We start from the raw sequence: 24718 nt of genomic DNA, 5'->3' as shown, positions 1-24718 counted from the left end.
AGGGACTGGCTGACCCTGCTTTCACAACTGTATGTCACATTGGATAAAAGTGACTGCAAATTAATGTAAGATGTAGGAAAAACCTGCTGCTGTAAATAGTCTAGTGACACAAAGGGCTGTACAAAACTAAGATGGAGAAAAAAACATAGTACAATACACAGAAAATGTATAAAACCTATTAAAAATAGACAATACATAGCAAAGCATGATTTCACAGGATCACTTACCATGCTCCAAACATCCATCCTTCCATTTTCTGTACCCACTTGCCATATTTAGGGGTGTCTGGAGTCTTTCCTGGAAGCTACCGGTGCGAATACACCAAGCAGCACATATAAATGGGGGAATCGCCGCCATAGCCAGACACAGAAAGAGCAATAAACAGCTGAATGCAGGTCAGCCAGAGGAATGCATCATTTTCACTGCGATCAACAGACTCCTATCACTGCTCTGTCTTTTATTCTTCAATTCTATCACAGATGTCAATGTCAGATTAGCAGGAACTTGGAGACAATCTGTTAATGGCACACTTTAAACGGATGGTCAAAATCAATGCATCTATGTGTATAAGCACTCTCCCCAGCTGGTCAAGTGGGAGGGAACATGTCCTCTCTCTCAAACCTTGAATAAACATTGCATAAATATCTTGACAATCAATTCTGGCAACTGTTTGTTACTCTCTGTGCAATAGGACTCATTTTGCATAACAAAGGAGCTACTTGATATGAAAGGTGGAGACACAGCTGGAGAAGCAGAGAGATTCCTCTACCAGGAAAATAGAATTCACTGACAGGATAATTTAATCACGCAGAGATCATCCCTCTGATTGGCCTTATCAGTAAAGGTGAGTAGTCCAACTACTGAAAGGACTGTCAACTGATGTCACAGTGTGGATTTTACATCCCCCATCTCTGTCTGGTTTGGCTTTGCACCATCGCACTCTAAGCGGAGATTACAGAGAATTGAGTGATGTGTGGAGAAGATCATTGGCTGTCAGCTCTCCCTGCATGAAGTCCTAAACTCATCAAGGATAAGGAACAGAGCTAGGAAGATACTTTCCGACACGTCGCACCCGGGTCTCCTCCTCTTCCCATGTGTCCCTTCTCTGGAAAACTGAGAGTAAGAGCCCGGAGCACAAGGACCAATCGCCACCTGAGCAGTTTCTTCCTCCAGGCCATTGCCCTCTTAAATAAGTACCCATGAGAAGCACACTGCTTCGTAACCAGTCACCCACTGCACAAGTTTCATACTCATATTGTCTGCACCACACATTTGGTTGTACCACTGCATTTATTTGTGCCTCATTATTTATATTTTACTTTTATTCTATTTATTGTTATTTATTTTTTGTCTTGATTATATGTTTAGTTGTACGTTCAATTGTTTAGGTTATGCCACCAACTGCACCAAAAATATACCCCTTTAATAAAGTTCTGCAGAGAAAACAGTATGCTGCAAAGGTTTACCAGATGCCACGTGTATTATATTGAATAAGCCTTATATGATTTTTAATTGGACTCTACTATCCGACTGCAGGGTTGCCAATTCCCACGCATCTTGCGTGATACTCACTCTTTCAGACTCAAGAAATCTTAAGGCTAATCTATATTATACTATTAAAAACTTAAATTTACCTACAAATCCTACATACTGTTTACAACGCAATAAAACTGTTACGTGCATGTGTGTGCAAACTGGTCACGTACTGAAAATCTCACTCCTGCCAGCTGACCAAAGTTGGAATTGGCAACCCTGCGACTAGCGTAAACTTCGACCATATATTTGAAATAGTGCTGCCACCTACTGGGAAACTGTAATAATCGCGCCTCCCTCCTTGATACATTTCATTTGGATTATATAAATCCTGCATCCTTCACCAAAATATCAAAATGCAACGATAAACTGGCACATATTCAATAAAAAAAAAAGATAACGGTATTCACGTATTCACCGAGTGGAACCTTTAAAAGAACTCAAACCGAGAAAACGGATACATTGGTAAACAGCGCGTTGTGCAATTTAATGAAACGGGCGCCGTCGTGCGTAGCGTGTTGACGCATCGCTACGTCCTGCGTCACATGCGTAAACCGTTCGGCGCAAATTTTCAAATGGTGGTGAGCGTGAAGAGAAGCCGTCATTATATCTGATATTTGAGAAGGTTTATGTTTTGACTGCCCGTCCAGAACACCGTAAGTATATCTAGAATAGTGGCCTTCTGGTTATTTGACGAGAAAAACGGTGGTGCTGTACGGCGCGAACTGTTTAGACAATATCCGTAAGGATGTTTTCCTGCAGCAGATCCTTGTATGAAATAACTGTAAACAAACGCTTGCTAACGCAGAATTGTGTTGTCTGTCTGCTTAACGCTTTCCCGTGTCTAAAAAAACACCAACTTGATTACCGGGACTTTTCTATGTTTTCATATGTGGGTATTTGGCTGTACAAGGCGCATACTGACACAGTCTGAATGCAAGCAAAGACGCTGCTGTATAATGTCTTTTATTTGCTTTTTTAAATGTACTATGTGAATATTCAAACCTGCCGCCTCATCCTTCCAGTCTGTATCCAAAACCACTGCGCCACCTGCTGTTTATAACGTTGCTGGCTTAACCACAGCGTCACACTGCATTGGTGTTCATCTGGGGTATAATACCATGTGGGTGTCACCGCTGAGGTAGCAGACCTGTGTTGTCATCGCAGGCAGTGATGAGTACCACATCCACCCCGCAATCGCGCCACCACCAGTGGGCCTCGCCATCCTTGTCGCTGAAGGGCTCAGCTGCCGCCACCAGCACCCCCATCCTGGCGGCCTTCCCCGGCAACGATGACGAGAAGGAGCGGCGCCAAAGGCGGAGGTCCAGAGTCATGGACCTCCATACCGCGCCAGACGTCTCAGTTACTGACTCCTCCATGCACAGGTTGGAGAAATGCATCCACAGTATGATTGACTGTGGCTACAGCACCCTTTGCTGACACCTTCTTGTATTCTCAGTGCCACAGGGACCCCCGCGGCTGTACCCAAGCTGTCCAGCGCTCAGATTTCAGAGCACTACTCTACCTGCATCAAGCTGTCCACTGAGAATGTGAGTATGGTTGGAGGCTCCTTCAGTCTCTCTTGAAATCTACTTATCTGAATTTTATGTTTAATTTTATAATTTCATTATTTTTCTAAAGACCATTGAGTTTTGAGCTGTATGATTTACTACTTGTGGTTATGTTTGCTTTTTTCTGTTTTTTTTTTATTGGTTTCTAGTTGCCAATACTGTAATTATATCCGTCTACCAATTACATTCTAGTCTTTGCGTACTCCTCCTGTTTAGAAAATTACCACCAAGAATGCCTTTGGTCTTCACCTGATCGATTACATGGCTGACATCCTTAAGCAGAAGGACTCAGAGCTGACCAACTTCAAGGTGTGTTTACACTTTACTTCACTATGACAGTGTTTGTTGTCCCACTTGGCTTTGGTTGGCTTGGTAGCAGTTAGTTGCTGAATTTTTAAAGATAATGTAAAGAGATAATGGGGAATCGGGGATCCAGCACAGACCGACGAGGATTCCTGTGGCTTGGGTCAAGGCCGTGTGCTTCTGTGACTCTGCTGATACTGGTTGTGACTCACGACCAGGTGGCTGCTGGAACCCTAGATGCCAGCACCAAAATCTATGCGGTGAGGGTGGATGCAGTCCATGCGGACGCCTACAGAGTGCTGGGTGGTCTAGGCTCAGAAACCAAGCCTGGAGAAGGTGAGCGCTGGGGGCCATCTGCGTGTGGGTCACCGCGAACCGAGCGCGGTGTGACGGCCACGTTCGCTTTTTCCTCAAAGAGAGGGACGCGGAGGAAGCAGAGGGGGAGGCTGACGACGGTGCTCGAGAGACGGCGGTGAAGCAGGTGGTGAAGAAGAAGAGGGCGCCGAAGAGAACCGTGGAGGTGAACCTGAGCAACATCAACAGCTCCGAGTCTGAAAGGAAGTGTGAGGTATGAGCAGGGGCATGGTGTGGGGTGGGGTGCTTTACCTACCTTTGGAAGAACATGGAATAAAACTCCCATACCTGGTTAATCTATGGATGCCTTCATTTAATTATTGTCTAGTGCAAGTGTTTCGTGATGATGATGACGATGATGATGACTCTGATGCTATGAGCCCGGAGGACCCTCACGGTTTTCAATGGCCTGCCTCCCCTTTCTCCAGGTGGATCCCATGTTCCAACGCATGGCTGCCTCCTTCGACGAGAGCAGCACGGCTGGTGTCTTCCTGTCTGTCCTCTTCAGCGAGGACAGCCGCTGTGAGCTGCTGTTCCCCTCTCACCTGAAGCTGCTGCGCTCTGAGCCCCCCTACCCTGCCCCACCCCTGATGCACGTCCCAGCACAGCCCTTTAAAGGTGAGCCTGCCCCCGTCCCCTGTGCCTCTCACCTGCGCTGCATTCCTGCTTTGTTCCTCCTTGCCACCCGTGCATAATGTGTCCACAGGCAGTCTTCAGCAGGCACAGGAACGGAGCTCCATCTGCCCATCGCTGAAGGACTTCTCCTTCACCAGGTGGAATCCCGACCAGGTCAGACCCCTGCATGTCCCCCAGTTATGCAGCTGAGTGATGTGGCCCAGTTCCTCAGCCTGCTTACTTCCCTGCAAATTAATTCACCCTGATTCAGCTGACACAGCTCATCATCGCATTAAATGCTTGATCAAAGCAGAGTTGAACCAGACCCCGGTGGTCTCACATGCTCCCTCTCTCTGGCGGGTTAGACGATGAACCAGCTGCTGGAGAAGATGAAGCAGGGAGAGCACGTGTTTGATGTGAATGCGGAGGTGGAGCCGGAGGATGAGCGCTGCCATGACTTTGGGGATGACTTTGACGGGGACGACTGCGATGGGGGCCAGGGTGAGGAGGAGCCCAGAGAGCACAAGGCGACCTGCGCCATGACGCCACGGGGACGGTGAGGGACCGCAAGCGAGCAATTCTACCTGACGAGGGGAGGGATTGCAACTAGAGGGTAGCAGCGAGGGTCTCGGTGCTTCGGTCTGAGTGTCACGGTCTGAGTGTCACCGCTCTGCCCCCAGGGATGTGATTGAGATCAGCAAGGGAGACATCAGCACCATGTGCCTTCAGTTGTCCTCCCAGCCCAGGGAGTACTCCTACTTCAGCCCCAGGACCATGGCCACGTGGGCCGGACCGGGCTTCTGGCGCTTCAAACCTCGCCACAAGCGTGAGTGTGTGCTCTATCGGGCCGTTTTCCTTCAAGACTTTTAAAAATGCCTCATCAGTTAAATCTCTGCATCTTGAAGTCTTACCTGAGCCTACACTGGTCTCCGTGTGTGATTTAGAGGATCACAACCCTGACAAGGACACCCAGAAACGTAAACCCAAAAAGATCTTCGAGCTCAACTTCAGCGATGACATCAACTTCGACACCTACTTCCGCACCACGAGAGTAAGCGCTGGTTCTCTTGTGAAACCGATGGACTTTCCTGAAGTATTTGTTTAGCGGTACGGGTTTAAGTATTGACCCATGCTGACTGTCCCTGTGTCTGGATCTCCAGGCAGCCACCACAAATAACAAGTCCGCCCTACACAACAGCAATAAGAAGACCACCCTGCCGGCAGACTTCCACTACCCCCCCAATAAACTCTCCCAGCTCAGCCTCAAGCCCTCCAGCGCAGTAAGCTCCACGGCGCCCCCTATCACGGACAGAAGGTAATGCCTGTGTTGCGCTGACGGTCTTGTCGTTTCTGTGTGTTTTGCAGCTGTGTAAGCAGGGTCCGAAGATGGTGTCTGGAGCGCTTGGCGAGGGCTTAGGGGACTACGACTACGACAACGCCAATGACACGGCCAACTTCTGTCCGGTCCCTCAGGTATGGACAGCATTTCTCCCCAACGCATAGACAAGCATCTCCCTCAGTGAGCAGTGTCACTGTCAGGCAGCTATGGCTTTGGGGCATCTCACCATGACATGCATCTGCAGGGTGGCTCGAGCGACGACGAGGCCGACTGCTTTGGAGGGCCGGATGACGGCGAGGTCTCGTTTAACGCCGGCATCGAAGGCTTTCCTGGAGCATCTCAAGACGATAACATCTCCACCTACGGGGGAGACAACTTGGTCCCAGAGCCTCAGAGGGTAGGGGTCACTCGGAAGTCTGGCCCATGGCGAGATGGACGGGAGCCGCCCGTTCTGTTACTGCGAGTACTCCAACCGACATGGCTGTAAGCCTTCACAGTGCTTTTGGTGGGATTCTGTTCCAGGTGAATAAAATTGAGATAAACTATGCCAAGACAGCGAAGAAGATGGACATGAAGAAGCTGAAGACCACTATGTGGAGCCTCCTGACCAACTGTCAGAAGGATCCACAGAAGCTGGTCGAGGTCAGCTTTGCCTCACCTGGCATTTCTCCTTCCGCATCTCCTCGCTTTCCCTATTCCTGTCACTGGCCCACCTCCACTTTGATTCTCACTACCACCAGCTCATCATAATATTTCCCCAGCAGGAATCGGAGAATGTGAAGGAGGTGGTATCTGGGGAGAAGGCTTTCAGCGAGACCACGAAGACCCTCCTTCAAAGGTACCCAATGCTGTCTGTTCAGGGCTTTATTTCATATGTGATTCATTGTTGATCTTTTCTCAAAGCATGTTTCTCTGTGGACTATAGTACCTTTGTACTCCCAAATTATCACCTCCATGAAGATCCAGATCTACTCTGTCTCTCTACAGGCTGCCCTCCACCATGGCTCAGAACCTCTCAGTCCCACTGGCGTTTGTGGCCCTGTTGCACTTAGCCAATGAGAAGGTGGGTTGGGGTTTGGGTTCTGGGTAAGGCCGGGCGATATCATATCGATATTATATCGCGCATGTGGAATAATCGCCAGGGCTTCAGATGACAGGTGAAACATTTGGCCAAACGCCAGCTTTTCGGTATTATATGGACGTTAATTAATGCCCACAATTTGTTAATAGTTATTATTGTTAAAGGTTAATAGTATGACTAAAATGTTAATGAGGCATTTTATGGTGCCGAAAAGTTAGTAAGTTCGGCATATCCTTATGTTTAATAAATGTGTCAGACTTTAAACTGCGAAAAGTACCGCCACACCACCAGCGTTTTACCTTGTTTATCCGCAAGATCTCCTCTTTTAAAAGATATTGTGGCTGCTGAGCTGTTCCTTTCTTCACTGACACTTCAGTGCAAATCGCACTAAGGTATACCAAACATACTATACCAAACATACTATACCAAACATAGTATACCCAAACAGCATGATGTGGCGTGCTCCGCTATATTTAATAAAGATTACTAAGTTTTGGCTGTCACAAAACATATATCATTAAAATTTTAGCTATGCTGCTAATCTACTTACCAAATATTGAGTGTATGCCTGTATAGTATCGCAAAGCTGGCGTCTGCCCAAATGCTTCGCCTTTGATCTGAAGCCCTGGTGATTGTTGTGTATGCACCATATAATATCGATATATCGCCCAGCCGTAGTTCTAGGGATGCTTAGGATTTGCAGGTGCTTGCTTTTGTGGTATCAGTTCATACGTATCCTATTGAACAGACATGTCAGCTACTGACTTCCAGGAACCGGTCAGGCTAGATGGACATTCCGTCCATGATCCACTGCATCAGCAGTTGAGGGACACATGCCAGCAGCTTCTAGAATGGCCTTAGCAGATGGCCACTGTGCCCCACGCTGGGCTGCCTGCTGTGTCACAGGGTTTTGGAAGTGGAATTGACGGTCCTGCCTGCCCCCTGCTGGCTCAGGTGTCCTGTGGGTGAATGTGCCTTTTGCGATATTTGATGTCTGGCCTCTTCCTGTTTCAGAACCTGGAGCTCCTCAAAGTGGATGACATGTCAGATATCATCATCAAGCAAGGTTCCTGAGGCTCTGCCTTTTACAGGGTGTAACACACTGGTATTGTGCTGTTAGAACATCGTTTTTATGCTCTGTCCTTAAAATTTTTATTTAAACTCTTGTGTTTTAATTAGTTCCCCCGATTTAATTCCTTTACAGTCATGCTCCTCTGGTTACTTCTGTATGTCTTTTCTCTGGTTCAGTCCCTCTTGTTCTACATGTTTTCTGCTCTTTCCCCATCTCATTACTTTGTACATATGAAATAAAGCATATGTTTGGTTTTTTTTAAAATGTCCTGCTTGCTTTAATGTATCTTTGGGGGGGGGGGTGATTGTATCATGCTCTCGTGAGCTGGGTGTTCTCCTGACGTCTGGCTTGGCTGAGAAGTCGGACTGGTTTGGAGGTGTTAACGTGGCCTGGTATGGCTGGGTGGAGTGGAACAGAGAATGGAGACTACGTCAGTTACCTCAGTCCTGGCTCAAGACATGGGCCTCTGACACACCCTCCCCAGCTGTGATTTCAGTCGTGTGTGTGATTGCCTGTTAGGCCCAGAGAATGATGTTCTTATGTACTGAGTCTGTCAAACTTTTAATAAACTAAATGCAGTCTAGAAGGAACACCACCATGTCACTGAAAACTTAAAATCGCTGAAAAAGTTATTGCTTTCAGAGGCAATAGCACTCTGATACCTCTGACTCTAAACTCAATTAAGTTGTGCCCCTTTGATGGATTTGTCGTAACTTAAGACATATAACATGGAATTTAGTTTACATTGATAAGTTATTTTTAGCGACATTGCGTCAGTTCCCATCATCAGCCACGTAAGAAATGCAGCTGGGAAGCAAGCTTCCTGGTCGCTTAAACGCAGCTGCAGGGTCATCCTACATCCGACGCATGTCGCGTGCTGGGTCAGTCTACGCAAGCGCGCAGATATTAATGCAGCACTAATAATGAATAATTCAAAAATCACTGTGATCGTATAGCTAGTCGCACCTCTATTTTACCTGTTCCCAGGTGAGCGACCCTCGTGGCGAGCTGCCCCCGTGTGGACGCAGGAGGTGGCGACACCCGGCAGAGGCGGGCCGGAGCGAAGGAATTCACTTAGAAATAAAAGCAGGAAGCGGAGAAAAAGACACACGGACGTCGGTCGGACGAGTTGCCGACGATCTTTCTTGTTTCGGCCTGTTCAGTGCTAGTGGTTGTTTCCCGATTTGGCTTTTCTGACGGATTTGTTGTAACTTTTGGATTTAAAAACATGGAGTCTAACATGGTAAGTGGCACGATCACCGTCTGCGTCCCCCTGCAGTGCTCGGAAACTTTACCACCATCGCCCAGCTTGTTTCTCGGTCTCATTTGATGATTTACTTGTTTGGCCTGTTATGCGAAATCGTGTATAACAAAATTCCACCGGGAGTCAGCTGTTACAGACTGCGCGATTTCAGCGTCTGTAAAGCGAAAGAAATGGGCGATGAAAGACGGAGCAGGAGCCACAGGTTGTTTTTCCAAGCCTACATTACTCGCAGACATCGCCGGTCATTTTGAGCAGATCTGTATTGAAATGACGAAGAGAAATAACTGAAAGTGTGTTTTGTGTAAATACGGCACTTGTCACTGCACCGGCATACCGAAAAAGCCGTTTAAGTTCATTAATCGGTCTTTATCCAGCACGAACGAACACGACCGAAGGGAATCGGACTTCAAGTCTCTTTTCCGCTCTCGGAGGTTTTACTCAATAGACGGTTTAGCAGCGGAATTTCCTCATAACTCAGCTTCCCTGTCCGAGCCCGCGGATGATTTTCTGCACACGTCCCCATGTATCTGTACAGCCCCTGCTTTTGGCCCAGATGATACCCCCCCCCCCTCCAAGGTTCGGGGGGGTAGAGGGGCTGAAGTCCGGCTGCTTCAATCCTGACCCCAAAACCCGTCGAGTGGTCTGACCCTGATCTCACAGTAATGGGCGCTTATTATTAAACAGCACGAGGAGTATTTACATTTACTGACATCAGCTCTATTCAAACAACAAAGTTGCCCAGCGGTTATGACAAATGTCCAGACAGCCGGTTCAGGGTTACCAACTGGTCAGCTGACTGGTATGAGACAAGTCTGCGCACACACAAACACACACACACACACGCATGCATTTATGTGTAACAGTTTTATTATCTTGTAAATAGTTTGTAGGGTTTGTAAACTACCCCAAGGCTTTTGATGTGTCTAATTGTAGCTTTATAATGGAATAATAGAGATTTCCTGTGAGATTTCCTGCGTGAGTCAGTCTGGAAGCCTGAGTGTCACGCCAGGTGCGTTTGTTAATATTTGGGTCCATGAAGATCAGAGCAGGTAGAAAGTACTGCAAGGGGCAGCTCTTTGATCTTGACTAAGAAAATGAAAATCGATCCCTCAGCACGACTTTCAACGTGAATCTAGCTGTAAATTCCTACCTCCCAACTCTTTGATGTTGTGGAGAGCTTTTTCTACTAAATGACCTAAAACCTCAATCTGTTTACCTCCGCGGTGCATGTGATAGAGCTGGCCTTTAGTCACTTCAGAGTCTCTCAATCTGTACTGTCAGGAATCCTCAGGAAAAAGTACAACTCTACCAAAAATAATTAACAGGGCCCTTCATGGTGTAATTACTCTAACTGTGGTGTATATGAGCTCACAGCTGTCTTCACTTGCTGCTGCTGCTGGTTTGGGTGACTGTGGTACCCTGGAACCAGTACGACATGGACTGACAGTTCCAGTTTGGGCAGATAACCAACTTGCTGGCCTGTGTACTGGCTCTGCTGTCTGTGTGTGTGTGTGTGTGTCATGGCTCTTACTGAACATGGAGACGCCGCTCTTGTTTGTTGCCTTGGCGCAGGTTGTCACCTGACATCCGTCAGCCATTTGGCAGAGCTGGAAAAGTCAGGGGTGGGGCCCACTGCGGGCAGCAGTGACGCAGCAGCTCTCCGTTTCCTAGTAACCGAGAGTGTCACCTCACTGGAGCTGGGTGCGCCCTCCTTACCTGCACACGCACACAAACGCATCATTGATTCCTCACATTGTTTCTCAAAGTACCTGGGAGAGATGGAGACTGATTGTATGAGAAGTAGATCTTCATTTTGTGATTCTCTCCTATCTGCGATCCACCTATGAGTGTTTTGCCCTAGTGTGATGTCAGTAGACTGCTTCATCCAGCTAAACGGCCCTTCAGCGTGGCAGTGAAACGCAGTGAAACCAACCTAAACTTGGCCAGCTGAGACACTGAGGCGCCGATGCTGCTGCAAAAATTTCAGCTCTTTTCGCACCATCAGGCCTCTAGGGAGATTTTTTTTTTTTATAGCTGAAGTGTTATTTCACACTTTTTTTGAAAAGCTTCTGTCTTCCAGCACATTTTAAATGTGGGCTTCAGACTCTACACTTGGGCTGATGGTGGAGTGTTTGGTGAATGAAAATGAAACTTGTTTTTCAACCTCAGGAAAGACTGACCCTGACTGCACATGCATAGTTACACCAGTCGTTCTCGATTCTGTTTTTGGTGCCTCCCCCCGCCCCCCCCCCCCCCCCCCCACCAGAATATTTTCATTCCAGTCCTGCCTTAATCAGGCTTTCATGGTCCTTGATAGGTTAATAAAGAATGTGGCAGGTTGAAAGTGGGGTGGGCTGGAATTAAAACATTCTGGGGGGGGGGGGGGCAGGATTGAGAACCATTTAGTTACAGTGAAGCCTCAGCTATGTGAGTTTGTGGTTAATTACGTAAGACACCCCCCGTATCTCCGGGTCCAAAGTGTGTCAGCGATTAAGGTGTTACTTTGCTAGTTGAACATATTTTTCATGTTTTCTGGTAGTATTCATCAACTGCTACCACACAACTCAGTTTTGTATTTAATTCCGGTGTGAACCTTAGGTGATCTTCATGGACTCATAGATGGTCTTAAGACGTCTCATCCAAGTGAAACTGACTCAAGAACCACTTTGGGTGTCACGGACCTCAAGGTCCCCTTGCTTGTCCCCATTCTCCTATCTCTGAATATCAACTTTCTTCAATCTGGGGAACGATGCGCCGTATCGGCATGTAATGTGGTGTCGGCCAAGATCTGCTATTTCCCAGAGAGCAGTGTTACAAATGAAAGTACTGCTGGGCTTTTGTCTGTGCCCCAGTTGGTTGGTCGCTCTTGTCCGTCGCTGGCAGACCCCGGCAGAGCGGATCGTGTGGTTCTGCCGTAGGCTCATCCTCTATTCGGGCCGCTCGTGCTGAAATCTCTCCATCTTTCTCCATGCACAGGAGCAAGGTGAAACAGCTGTGCAGCAGGACCGTGTCAAAACCCTGCAGTCTCAGGTGGAAGGGGTCAAAGACATCATGACCCAGAACGTGGACCGGATCCTGGCCCGGGGAGAGCGGCTGGACGACTTGATGGGCAAGACTGAGGACCTGCAGGCTGGGGTCCGTTAGCGTGCCCTTCTCTGCTGTTCCGCCTTCCGGAAAATTCTGGTGCCTGGTGCCACCTGTAGATCAGTGCATGTTTGGATGATATTTAAATGATGCCAAGGAGGCAAATGTATGCAGTACTGTGCAAAAGTCTTTCAGGCAGTCAAAAGAAATGTTTAAAGCTATTTTTCTGGGTTGAAATGCACTTTTGCTCAGAGCAAAAACCCACAATTTAGCATTAGAACATGTGCAAATTAAGAATAACGCAATAAAAGAATCTCTTCTGTCCTCCAAAAAATGACTTCAGTTCCCAAACCTCTACTCAGGGGCACCACAGCCATTCCATGTACTTGTTACATTTCACTACCAGCTCAATTAATTAATTAAATTTGCTATTCCATATCCCACTGATTTTTTTTTTTTTTTTTTTAAACTTTGTGAGGTATGCTAGTGGTCAGCACTTCCTCTAACCCCATCCCTGACCTCTCTCCAGGCGCAGAACTTCAAACACACGTCACAGAAGGTGGCGCGATCCTACTGGTGGAAGAACGTGAAGTTGGGGGTGCTGATCGCAGTCATTGTTGTCATCATCATCCTCATCATCGTACTACTGGCCACCGGGGTCATCCCAACAAGCAGCACCAAACCATAACTGCTCCCACACACCAGAGCTTACAAAGAAAAGCCCACTCTCTCTCCCTCTCTCTCTCTCTATCTCACACACACACACACACACACACACACACACATACGTGTACATTACATCGGTGTGGCCCAGGATCTCAAGGTCTGCTAGTTAGATTTAAGCATTTCAGACCAGTCAAAGCTGGCTGCTGCCCACCTCAGACACCTTAATAAAAGCAGGACTGAGTTCCGGAACCTTCTTCCCCATCTCCCCATTTCCAGGCCTCATTCATTGATGGAGTAAATGAGGTCTGAGGTTCTGTGATCTGTACTGTGTGCTGGAGGCTGTAATTGTTCACGTGAATATACATTATAAGAAGAGAGGGGATTTAAACTAGTACTGCAAGGCTCGGATAAGCTGTTATTGCTGTAATGTGTAAATTATTGTCACCTTGGTATATCTATTTGTATGTTTTTATAGCACAGATAATCTCTTTATTCATGAGTTGTGAGAATTATTTTCTCTGTTCATTCTGAGGCGTTCCATGGGAAGATATTTTTACGCTTATCCTTAAAACTGGTGCCATTCTTTAGGTCTTAAGCGAATCCTGGACTAACGGGTGTCTCTTGGCTGCTACCAGAGGGCCCAGTTTGATAATGGGACACAAACCGGGTCATGGGGATAATGTAGCTTGTTTCAGCTTGTTTATCTGTGGGGATCACCCCCCCCCCAGCATGGTCGTGCAGTTCCCGTCAGTCTGTCTGCCACATTTGCTCGGTCATTCCATCCGACGACTAAAGAGTGTCACCAGTGCACAGAACCGGGACTATACTGTGTAAACCAGTTAAAGAGTCAAATTAGAAAAATGGCTTTATGATGGTCAAATAAATTAACTTGTTTCCTGCTGACCAGTCTATAATATGTGTAAACATTTAAAATTATACCTTAGGAGCTCTAATATATGTATATTCTGTAGGGGTGTGTGTGTGTGAGTATGTATTACATGCAGACAAATGTTAAGCATAATAAGGTTAAAAGTGATATTTTCCTAAAGATTTAAAACATATGTAAATGTGCTTTTATTGGGGCTTTATGGATTAATTTCATAAACATTGGATTATAAATACCCTACTTAACCTATACTTATATATGGTGTAGTCATTTTGGTAACTTATCTTTTATTATAGTCTCAGATGTCTATATAACTAGCCCTGTAATATAGCCCTGCTGCGGAAAGCTTTTGAACTGGAACATAGCGCACCCTGTAGGCAGGGAGGATAGATACATTGATTGTTTTGAGATACTCTTTTCTTTGCTGGTGGGGGGACAGCAGCCTTGGTCTTGCTTGTTAGTTGTATGATCCACCAGCACTGGGGCTGTGTACACCTACCACACAGCCTTGTGGGACAGGAAAGCAGGAGGAGTGTGTGCACCTTCTCTGTGACCCTCTGCTGTTACTAAGCTTCATCGTCATGTTGTATATATGCTTACGTTTGTAACATTTGTAAACAGACAACCGCTGAGTTCTTCCTCATCGTGTTCATATGTAATGCCATTGTTACAGAACCCTTAATTATTCTCCAGGACAGATGCCCTCAGCCTCTCCCTGCAGTGAAGAAGCAGGGCGTGCAGAGGTTTGTAGGGCTGTCCCATACTTTCCCCTTACAGAGTCCTGCAGTCAGGACTCGTACTTTCCATTAACCACCCATAAAACATTTAAAGTGCTACATACTTGTGATTTTCTGCATCTGTTCTGCCCTTGAAGATCATGCCTTTTCCTCCCAATGGGGACTTTGCCTTTCCCTCCCAATGGGGACCTGTTTGTGACGCTGATCATGCTGCCGTACTCTGACAGCTGTCGCTCAGCCCCCGCCTGCAAGCAGGTTCCAGCAAAACGGGGGACGAACTTTGTGGACTGTGGGAAACTCACCGTTTTGGATGGGGCTTCTGGGATATCAGGCCAGTTGATTTACGTATGTATGTTGCTTATAGAGCACGTGAATGGAAATGGCTGATATTATCTCTTATGTTACAATAAACAGCTCCTGCTTATTCAACCAGCAACTTCTGAAATGTCCTCTGTATTTAGATAAATAAACGTCCCATAGGGGGCGATAAACAGCCCATATGGACATAATGAGCCGATTTGCATCGGCATCCAGCAGAGGGTGATATTGGGCCTTTATGGAAATACTGGGTCCATGTACTGGGCCAATATTGGATCAGTCACAGATGATATTTAAAGTTTCACATGAGTGCAGTGTCAACTGTATATTTGGTACTAAGTTGAGTCTCTAATTCAATAGTAATTAGTATTGTTTTATTTTTTTTCTAAGCTTATTTTACATGCCACGCTAGCATAGCATTTCCGCATATGGGGCTTATCACTGAACCTATGTATAAAGAAAACATATGGGCCCTATTAGACTAACCTCCCCCTCCTGCTGGAAATCTTGGCCCATGCATGTACCTGCAGAAAGAATCTGGCCCCATAACTGCCAGATTGCAAATTCTTAAAGTAACAGAGCTAACTTTCCTATGTCTGCCTGCCCACGTCCACGGTCTTTCCCCTCCCAAACGGCTGTCAGTGTCGTACGAATGACAGGACGCCAGTACACAGAAGACACTATTCATATCACGGACATTACAGCAGATGGAGTTAAAGGGGTGCAGTCAATGAATAGTGCCACGAACGATGCCACCCAAAATTAGTGACGTCATGGGCGGACGCCCATGCACACTCAGGCTAAATGGATTTACGAGAATATGAATGAACACTACTTCCAGGAAACAAGTTTCCTTTGTGCTAGTGCAGCCCTTCTGAAAAGTGGCCCTGAATGCTGATGGGGGGGTCACATGCTCTCTTTGGCAGCCCCTTATGTGGGGCAGAGGGACAGAGCTGCACAGAGCCATGACCATGCAGCAGGACCACAGGGAAAAAGCTCTTGAAGATACAGTATGGGAAGAGCTCTGCTGATCCTGGGCTCTGAAGAGGAGAGCTGAGGTCGTGGGGCCCGGCTCCGTGCCACCCCGCTTGGGGAAGTTACACCCCAAGGGTCATGCAGCCGTCTGGCCGCATCTGCAGGGGAACTTCTTGCGTGGACACATCGTGACACAGGTTCCTCAGCTCTCCAGTTTTTGGGATTAGGGGAGACTATCAACAAAGGACCAGTAACAGTGAGGAAGGATTTACTCCCCTTTGAAATATTCACTTCTGTATCAGACAGTATAGACCAATAATGTTAGCCATGTCAGGTTCATATGAAGTACTGAGGCGAGGGAGTTTCCTGGACAACCCATAAATTGGAGCCAAAATTCCAGTCCTGGAGGGGCGGCCTGCTCAGACACATTTATTCGGCTCACTAGCTAAATGCCAGGTTTAGTAGGTGTGTTTGAGCAGGGAAATTTGCAAACCTGCCATAAACATTTAGACAAAAATAAGGGCACATCGGAAGCAAAATTAATCAATGCCACTCCTTTAACCTACTTAACTTGCTGTATAAATGGGCATCATTGCTAATCAATGCAGATCAAGATCCTTTATTTGCCTTTTGTACATCAGTAAATAGTCTTACCCCTACCATCCAGTCAGTTACATAAATCACATAACAGAATTAGACAGCGCAATACAAAGCCACTCACAAAACATCAAAGTAACTGCAGAAGTACATTTTTATGGAATAAATGTAAAACTTGTAAAAGAAATGGCTGAAATAGGAAATATGGTACAATGTGTATCACTGTGTCCAGGGAAATGCACTGTGTTGGGGTATCATTGCTCTGTATTGAGTTGCTAAATGGATTCATGTAAACATCCCAGATTTCCAGTTTTCACAAAAAATGTCCTGGACAGGGCTGTAACCAGGATTTTCAAACTGCCCAGGTCAAAAGTGGTAAGTGGTAAGTCCTTATCTGCTGGTGTGGTACCTTCTGATTGGAAGCATGCTAATATAACCCCATATTCAAAGGGGATAGAAGTAATCCAGCAAACTATAGGCCAATTATTTTAACTTGCATTACTGGAAAAGTAATGGAAGCTATAATCCAAGTAAAAATGGTAGATTACCTGGATTCAAATAACATTCTGAGGGATAGCCAACATGGATAAGATTTTAACGACTTTGAGCTATTAGGTAAGTTCTCCCCAAACGAGCTTCATGGTGCACAATTATTAAGCAATCAGAAACTAAGTGGTTTTCTCTGTTCAGCAACAACAGAAATAAGAATAGCTTTAGTTATTCAGTCTATTTAAGGAATAACAATCAGCCATTCTATGCAGTCCAGGTCACGAAATTTATTTCTTCTCAATAACCATTATCAGCATTTTCTACACTAAATCAATCAAGTTGTTGATTTGATCACAAGCAGCTAGGACCACCTCACAGAAGTGTACTGTTTGCTACCTTAATAAATCTTGTAAATCTCACACTTCAGTAAGGCCCAATAATTCTCAATGGGGGATAAGTCAGGTGTTGAAGGGGCCCAGGTCAAAATTTAATCACCTTTCTTGGCCAGTGTATGAAACATGAATACTTTGATGCATGGGAAGGGGCACTGTCCTAAATAAATATCATGGGAAGGTTGAGTATTTTCGTGCAATAGCAGAGTCCGGGAACATGTCAGCTACACACAAGTCATCATGGAAGGAGAAAGGAATGTTGTTTTTGTCACACAGCATTGCCATTTTTACCTCTGCACTTGTGACCTGGTCTGCCTCAGTGGCATTTCTCGTCACGAATGCTGACATCGCCTGGGCATGTTTTTGTGCCTTTAGCCCGCGCTTGTGCTTGGCGGATTTGTCATGCTGGCAACATCATTCCTTCCCCCGCAGTTACAAATTTTACAAAACGCGTGACTGTCCCCCACCCTGCTCTTCTTCAGAAAAATTAATTCGTTGTCCCATTGATCGCGGTATTTACACGAGGGTTTTGGTTTTTTGGCTGGAGTGCCTTCCTTCTCTGTCCTGGCGTCCATCATCTTTCTGTTTTTTTCTTCTTTTTTTCCCCCCCATGTTTTTTTCCCCGTAGTAGGCTACTGCAGGTGGTAGTTATCGCGAGGCTAGTGACAGAGCTCAGATTTTTTTGGGGTTTTTTTTTTTTTTAATAACGCAGGTTAAAATACGGGAGATTTACGGGAAGATACTAATACGGGAGGACGGCGGGAAAGAAGGGTAAATTACGGGACTTTCCCGGCCAAAACGGGATACTTGACAGGTATGTGGGAAGGGGCACTGTCCTGCGTGAATATCATGGGAAGGGGCACTGTCCCTTGGATGGATGGATATACAGACAAATTAAGTAGGTTTTTACATATATAATGACAGCATAAAGTTTTTAAAAGATAGCAAAATTCTTGTGTACATCCATCCATCCATTTTCCAAACCGCTTATCCGACTGGGTCGCGGGGGGGTCTGGAGCCTATCCCGGAAGCAATGGGCACGAGGCTGGGAACAACCCAGGATGGGGGGCCAGCCCATCACAGGGCACACACACACCAGTCACTCACGCATGCACTCCTACGGGCAATTTAGCAAGTCCAATTAGCCTCAGGATGTTTTTGGCCGGTGGGGGGAAACCGGAGTACCTGGAGGAAACCCCATGACGACATGGGGAGAACATGCAAACTCTGCACACATGTGACCCAGGTGGAGACTTGAACCTGGAACCCAGAGGTGTGAGGCAAAAGTGCTAACCACTGCACCCAAATGCTGCCCCCTCTTGTGTACATAAACCTACAAATGCTCAGCTACCAATAAAATACAATGCATTTTGTTGTATTGGTAGCATACTGGGGGGGCGGCATGGTGGTGCAGTGGGTAGCACTGTCGCCTCACACCTCTGGGACCCGGGTTCGAGTCTCCACCTGGGTCACATGTGTGTGGAGTTTGCATGTTCTCCCCGTGTCGTCGTGGGGTTTCCTCCGGGTACTCCGGTTTCCCCCCACAGTCCAAAAACATGCTGAGGCTAATTGGAGTTGCTGACTTGCCCGTAGGTGTGCATGTGTGAGTGAATGGTGTGTGAGTGTGCCCTGCGATGGGCTGGCCCCCATCCTGGGTTGTTCCCTGCCTCGTGCCCATTGATTCCGGGATAGGCTCCGGACCCAATAGGATAAGCGGTTTGGAAAATGGATGGATGGATGGATGGATGGTAGCATACTGATTAAAAAATTACATGTTTTTGGGGAAATGAATGACACATTACACAGATATTCAGTTACGTCCGGTTTATTAACAACTTTCAAAAACATTAAAACTGACATTCACTGTCTTCAAATGTGTTAATGTGGTGGCCCAGGGTGTAGGACCCCCACTGCCTAATGACTATTTTTATACTGAGTCTTTAATTCTTCCCCTTAACCCTTTCACACAGCACAATGCTACCCACACACCCTTTAGGATCTCCTGGGGCAATGACACAATGGGGCAAACAACTGGGTGAGCTGGCACAGATTTATTTGGGGCTCGGTTACAGATACTCCAAACTCCCAGGCAACAACCACCTCCCTCCCACCAACAGGTAAATCACACTACCACTACAAGTGTTATTTCTCCTTCCCCAATACCACTCCACAACAACCCCACAGCACTCACACCTCCCCCCAATATCCACTACAACTAATCACACAGTGACACAGCACCCTTATATACAGCACACTTATGCAGCGGGGAGAGGAGGTCAATCAACATAGGAGAGGACAAAACCGAAGGGTGACCTGCAAAGGTCCCCCCTACATAAACCTAACCCCCAAACAAAAATGTAATAATAATAATAGTAAATAATAATAATAATAAGAAACGAAAATAGAAAAAAAGAGAAACTAAAGACTCAGTCCTGGGCCGGCGCACTTCCCTCGTCCGGCCCACAAAAACAACAAAAAAAATAAAAAATAAAAAAAAAACAAAACAAAACTTAACTATCCCTTTTCAGCAATGCCGCTACCCTCCGGCCGCGTCCACCTCCTCCTGGAGCTCTCTCGGTCCCGTGGGAGATAACCGAAACTCTTCCCACTGTCCTTCTCTTAGCCTGGTAGCTCGTACGCCGCTCACCGCCTCAATCCGTTGGCTGCGATATGCACCAACCCGGTGCCTCCCAAGCCAGCCGACCCACGCCGGCGAGCTTAGACCTGTGGGGGAAACAAAGCCCAAAACAACCGCGGAACCACACCGTCCCGGCTATAACCCGAACGGATGCGTCCTACACCCCACCGGTTAGGAACCTTCCCTTACTTCCGGGTTCTAAGCACGGTATCCCAGGCCACTCCCCCCACCGTCATCTGCGTCGCCTTCCCACTGCTCTTACCTCCCCAGACGCTATGGCTGCGCGCTCGCTATCCCTCTATCGATACCGCGGACCCGTGACTTGTAGCCTGGTACCTCAGCTCACTCACGTCCGCGGTCCGCTTGGGAAAGCCCCCATCGCCCCACCGACGCCTCCTTAAAACAACCGCCGCGATTACCTTCCGTCCCCGGACCGCGCTCCCGTCCACTCTGATGTAGCCATCTTTAAAACCCGATCAAGTCCACGCCTCCGCCAACCAATCTAACAAGTCCCGCCCCTCAATTACCAATGAGGGACGGCGCAACCTCCCCAAGCTTTCGTGGCACTGCTGAAAGGAAAAGAAAAACAAAAAAGAGAATAAAAAAAACAAACCATAAACAACCCATAAATTATAATTCCCCCTTCCCCTCCCAGGGGACACCACACTCCCCCCCACCAAATGGGGGCTCGCCCCGAGCACCTACTCCCTATACCGGGCTGGCCTTATCCCAAAGTTGGCTCGCTGGGATCGACGCACGGGCTCCACAACCTCCGGAACTGGCTCAACCTCCCCAACCGGCTCCCCATCCTCTGCCGGTGGCCGCCTTTCTACTACCTGTTCAGCCCTCCCCGCCCATGGCTCTTCCCAATCACCAGGCCAACCCCTGGGACGAGACGGTCCTGGCCGAGGACAGACCCCAGCCCTCCGTAGCTCACCCCCCATCTCCGGTGTCACCGATATCCATCCTGGGGGGCATGGCCGCAGGTGCCGTCGATGGAGAGTCCGGAGAGGGCCCTCTCTTCCGTCCGGCCGCAGCTGAAACACTGGGCTCTCCAGATCCCGTTGTCGCACCACCACCCAAGGGTTAGTTTGCCAATATGGGCTCACCTTGCCTCCAGCTCGTCGACGGAAGTTCCTCACCAGAACACGATCCCCTGGGGCCAGCAACCATCTACGTTTCCCTACATTGTGATAGCGCCGATCCCCTTGCCGCCGGCGCTCTGTTCCCCTTTCCACTTCCTTGCAGGCTGCCCACATTCGTCTCCGATGCCCACGGACCCACTCCGACCCGGCCTCTCCTCCGGCCAGATCACAGGTCCCCCATCGCTGATCTATAGGTAACCGAGGTTGCCGCCCAAACAAAACCCAAAATGGGGACAAACCCGTACTGCTATGCGGGGTGCAATTATAGGCCTGCACCAGCTCCGGTAGATGTACCGCCCAACGACCCTGCTCTTGCACCGAGAGCGTGTTCAACAGACGTAGCAGCGTTTGGTTCCACCGCTCACAAGCCCCATTGCCCTGCGGGTGGTAGGGAGTAGTTCTCACTTTCCGGCACCCATACACTTCACACAGTTCTTTCACCAACTGTGACTCGAAGGCAGGCCCCTGGTCAGACAGCAGCCGCTCTGGGCAGCCATAACGCTGGATCACCTCCCCCCAGATCACTCTGGCCGCCGTCGCCGCTGTCTGATCCCTGGTTGGTACTGCAAAAGCGAACCTGGAAAACAGATCAATGGCGACCAGCACATATGGGTAAGTATCTCCGGGGCGCCCCATGGACAGGTAATCCACCGCCAACACCTCCCAGGGGTAGCTGGTATTAATCCCCCCTAGGGGCAGGGGCTCTCCCTTCCCCCGGCTCCCAATCAGGCACTCCTGGCAGCCACGCTGCCTCTGCTCCACATCCCTTCGCATACCAGGCCAGTAGAACCTCTCTTGCAGGGCCAGGACCATCCGTCGCCCTCGGGCATGCCCCAATGCCCGATGATACTCCAACCACACTTGTTGGCGCTGTTTCTCCGGAACCACCACAGCCCAGCTCTCTTCACCTCCCACTGGGGATCTACGCCGCAACACCCCTTGATCCACTCTCAGTAGCTCCCAATCTTCCAACAGGCACCGGCCCATCCCTCCAACAGTTCGGCCAGCCATCACAGTTGGACGTTCCCCGGATAACACCCACTGCCGAATCTGGGCCACTGCCGAATCTTCACTCTGCCGCTCCGCCCAATCTTCTATGGATCCAATCTGTGCCACCACCGCCATACCTGATCGTCGCGACAGGGCATCTGCATTCTGGTGCTCCCGGCCAGGTTTATGCCTTAACTCATAATCAAATGATGCCAGCTGACCCGCCCACCTTTGCTCCACAGCCCCCAATTTGGCAGTCTTCAAATGCAAGAGGGGGCGATGATCGGTGAATACTTCAAACTTAACTCCCCACAAGTAGTCCTTAAACTTCTCTACTACTGCCCACTTTAATGCCAATAGCTCCAGTTTAAAGGCACTATAGTTCTGATCATTGCGCTCCACCTCATGGAGGCTCCGGCTGGCATAAGCAATCACCCTTTCCTGCCCCCCTTGCACCTGGGTCAAAACAGCCCCCAACCCCCGAAGACTAGCATCAGTGTACAGGCGAAACGGCAAGGTATAGTCAGCATAAGCAAGTACCGGGGCTTCAAGTAGGGCCTCCTTCAGAGCCTGGAATGCTTCCTCACACTCCTTGGTCCATTCGATCTTCTGTCTTGACGAGGAGCCAACACCTTTCAGCAGTCCATGGAGCGCAGCTGCTTTTTTAGCAAACCCTGGTACAAACCGCCGGTAGTACCCCACAAACCCCAGGAAGGACCGCACTTCCCATACTGTTCCTGGGCGAGGCCACCCCCGTACTGCCTCCGTCTTCTCGGGGTCCGTGGTCACCCCCTCACGGCTGACTATATGACCCAGGTAGCGGACGGCCCGTTGGAACAGCCGACACTTCTCGGGCTGAAGCTTAAGACCGTGAGCCTCCAGCCGTGCAAACACCTTCTCCAAATGTTCCAAATGCCCCCCAAAATCGGGAGAATAAACAATCACATCGTCCAGATAAATCAGCAAGTAATCATAAACCTGCTCACCCAGACACCGCTGCATCAGTCGCTGGAAGGTTGCTGGTGCATTGCACAGACCAAAGGGCATCCGTTCGAACTGGTAGAGGCCCATAGGTGTGGTAAAGGCAGTCTTTTCTTTATCGTTGGGGTGCACCTCCACCTGCCAGTATCCACTTGCCAGGTCCAGGGTGGAGTACCAGGCTGCCCCTTTCAACCCTGTCAATGACTCCTCGATCCGCGGGAGAGGGTAAGCGTCCTTATGGGTCACAGCATTCAGTTTTCGGTAGTCTACACAAAACCTCCAGGAGCCGTCCTTCTTACGGACTAACACTAACGGGGCAGCCCAGGGACTAGCACTCTCTGTAATGACTCCCCCCTCAAGCATGGATTTCAACAACTCCCGCAATTCTGGATACAGACTAGGGGGAACAGGCCGGTAACGTTCCCTCGAGGGAGCCGCCACCCCTGTGGGGATGCAATGGTATACCACATCTGTACAGCCATGGTCCTCCTCGTCCCGGGCAAACACCCTCTGCCACCGCTCCAACAGTTCCTGCAGCTGCCGACTCTCCTCACGGGTCAACCCCGTGCTGTCAGCCACCAGGGCGTGCAGTTGCTCAGGCAAAGCCCCGGCCACTGGCCGCACCTCCACGTCAACCACCCCCCCCTGTGGCTGGCGCAACACCAACTCCTTCTGAGGCTGCACACACCCAGCCGTGATCTTCTCCACTCGGGCCAGTGGACGTCTAGGAGGGAGTTCCACAGGATACTGATGGAGATTACAAATACGAAGTGGCACTCTCCCCTCACATACTCGTGCCACAGCTCGAGCCACACACCACTCCTGCTGGCCCCCTCGATAGTCTTCCACCAGGACCTGGTCCCCATCTCGCAAATGCCCCCGGGGCACGTCAGCCCAGATCAGCTTCTCCGTGGCGGGACTCAACACCCATGGCTTCTCGGTCCGCAGTCTGGCAAGCTGTTCCACCACCGGTCCCCTCACTGCTGCTTCCAATCGCCGACATACAGTGAAAGCCTGATCCCAGGCTCGCCGGTCACTCTGTGGGAGGGCAGAACGAAACAAAGACACCTGGGCTCCCCCCCGTGTCTGCAATACCTCCCAACAATGCCTGATTACGTTCATCCCCAAAATCCCATATGGGGCCGGGAGGTGCTGGTCCTCCACGATCACCACCCCTCGCTGAGGAATCTCCACCCCAGCCACCGTGAAGTCCAGCACCACATAGCCCACATACGGGAGGGACAACCCATTCACTGCCTTAAGGGCTAGCCATGGGACTTCAGCCGCCCCCTTGACCTTAATACCCTTCACACACTGATTAAATATACTACGACTAAACAAAGTGACCTGCGAGCCAGTATCCAGAATACAGGGTACCAGCCTTCCAGCTGCCAGCACTTCCAGAACCGGGCTCTCCCCCACCAGCGCCTCCCGCAACCCAACAGGCGTCGTGGACATGCTGGCTTCCGGCTGCACCCCTCGACTATTCACCACCGTCGTTTCTCCCCGAGGGCAACTCCTTACCATATGTCCCGCCTCTCCACAGCGCAGACAAATGGGACGCCCCTGTTCATCCCAACGAGGTCCCCCCGAACTTGCATAAGTGCGGCCACGCCGACGAGAAGGGGGAACTACCAATGTGGTCCCAGGAGCACTCGCCTGCCCCTCTCGAACCTGACTCCATCCTT

At 48.9% G+C, this 24718-nt stretch overlaps 2 protein-coding genes across 3 annotated transcripts; both read left to right on the top strand.

Moving 5' to 3' along the window:
* Positions 1–2055: 2055 nt before the first annotated feature.
* On the top strand, positions 2056–8132 carry ncaph (non-SMC condensin I complex, subunit H). 2 transcript variants are annotated; one of them, XM_049002757.1, is made up of 18 exons: positions 2056–2189; positions 2701–2918; positions 2993–3083; positions 3321–3413; positions 3626–3743; positions 3824–3975; positions 4190–4379; positions 4468–4550; positions 4742–4932; positions 5057–5202; positions 5321–5427; positions 5537–5656; positions 5742–5849; positions 5960–6112; positions 6238–6357; positions 6480–6553; positions 6703–6778; positions 7811–8132. In XM_049002757.1, exons 2-18 carry the CDS (start codon positions 2707–2709, stop codon positions 7868–7870), a joined length of 2094 nt encoding a protein of 697 aa, XP_048858714.1. In that variant the 5' UTR covers positions 2056–2189; positions 2701–2706; the 3' UTR covers positions 7871–8132. The 2 variants fall into 2 exon arrangements, with proteins under 2 accessions (XP_048858714.1, XP_048858706.1); XM_049002749.1 differs by having other exon boundaries at positions 6477–6553.
* Positions 8133–8793: 661 nt separating this feature from the next.
* vamp8 (vesicle-associated membrane protein 8 (endobrevin)) lies at positions 8794–14937 on the top strand. Its single transcript, XM_049002842.1, has 3 exons — positions 8794–9111; positions 12109–12267; positions 12746–14937. Exons 1-3 carry the CDS (start codon positions 9097–9099, stop codon positions 12902–12904), a joined length of 333 nt encoding a protein of 110 aa, XP_048858799.1. The 5' UTR covers positions 8794–9096; the 3' UTR covers positions 12905–14937.
* Positions 14938–24718: the final 9781 nt, after the last annotated feature.

Source organism: Brienomyrus brachyistius, chromosome 2, assembly GCF_023856365.1.
Source record: "Brienomyrus brachyistius isolate T26 chromosome 2, BBRACH_0.4, whole genome shotgun sequence".
Taxonomy (NCBI): domain Eukaryota; kingdom Metazoa; phylum Chordata; class Actinopteri; order Osteoglossiformes; family Mormyridae; genus Brienomyrus; species Brienomyrus brachyistius.
The sequence above is the reverse complement of the archived record's forward strand: the minus strand, read 5'-3'. Positions and strand labels throughout refer to the sequence as shown.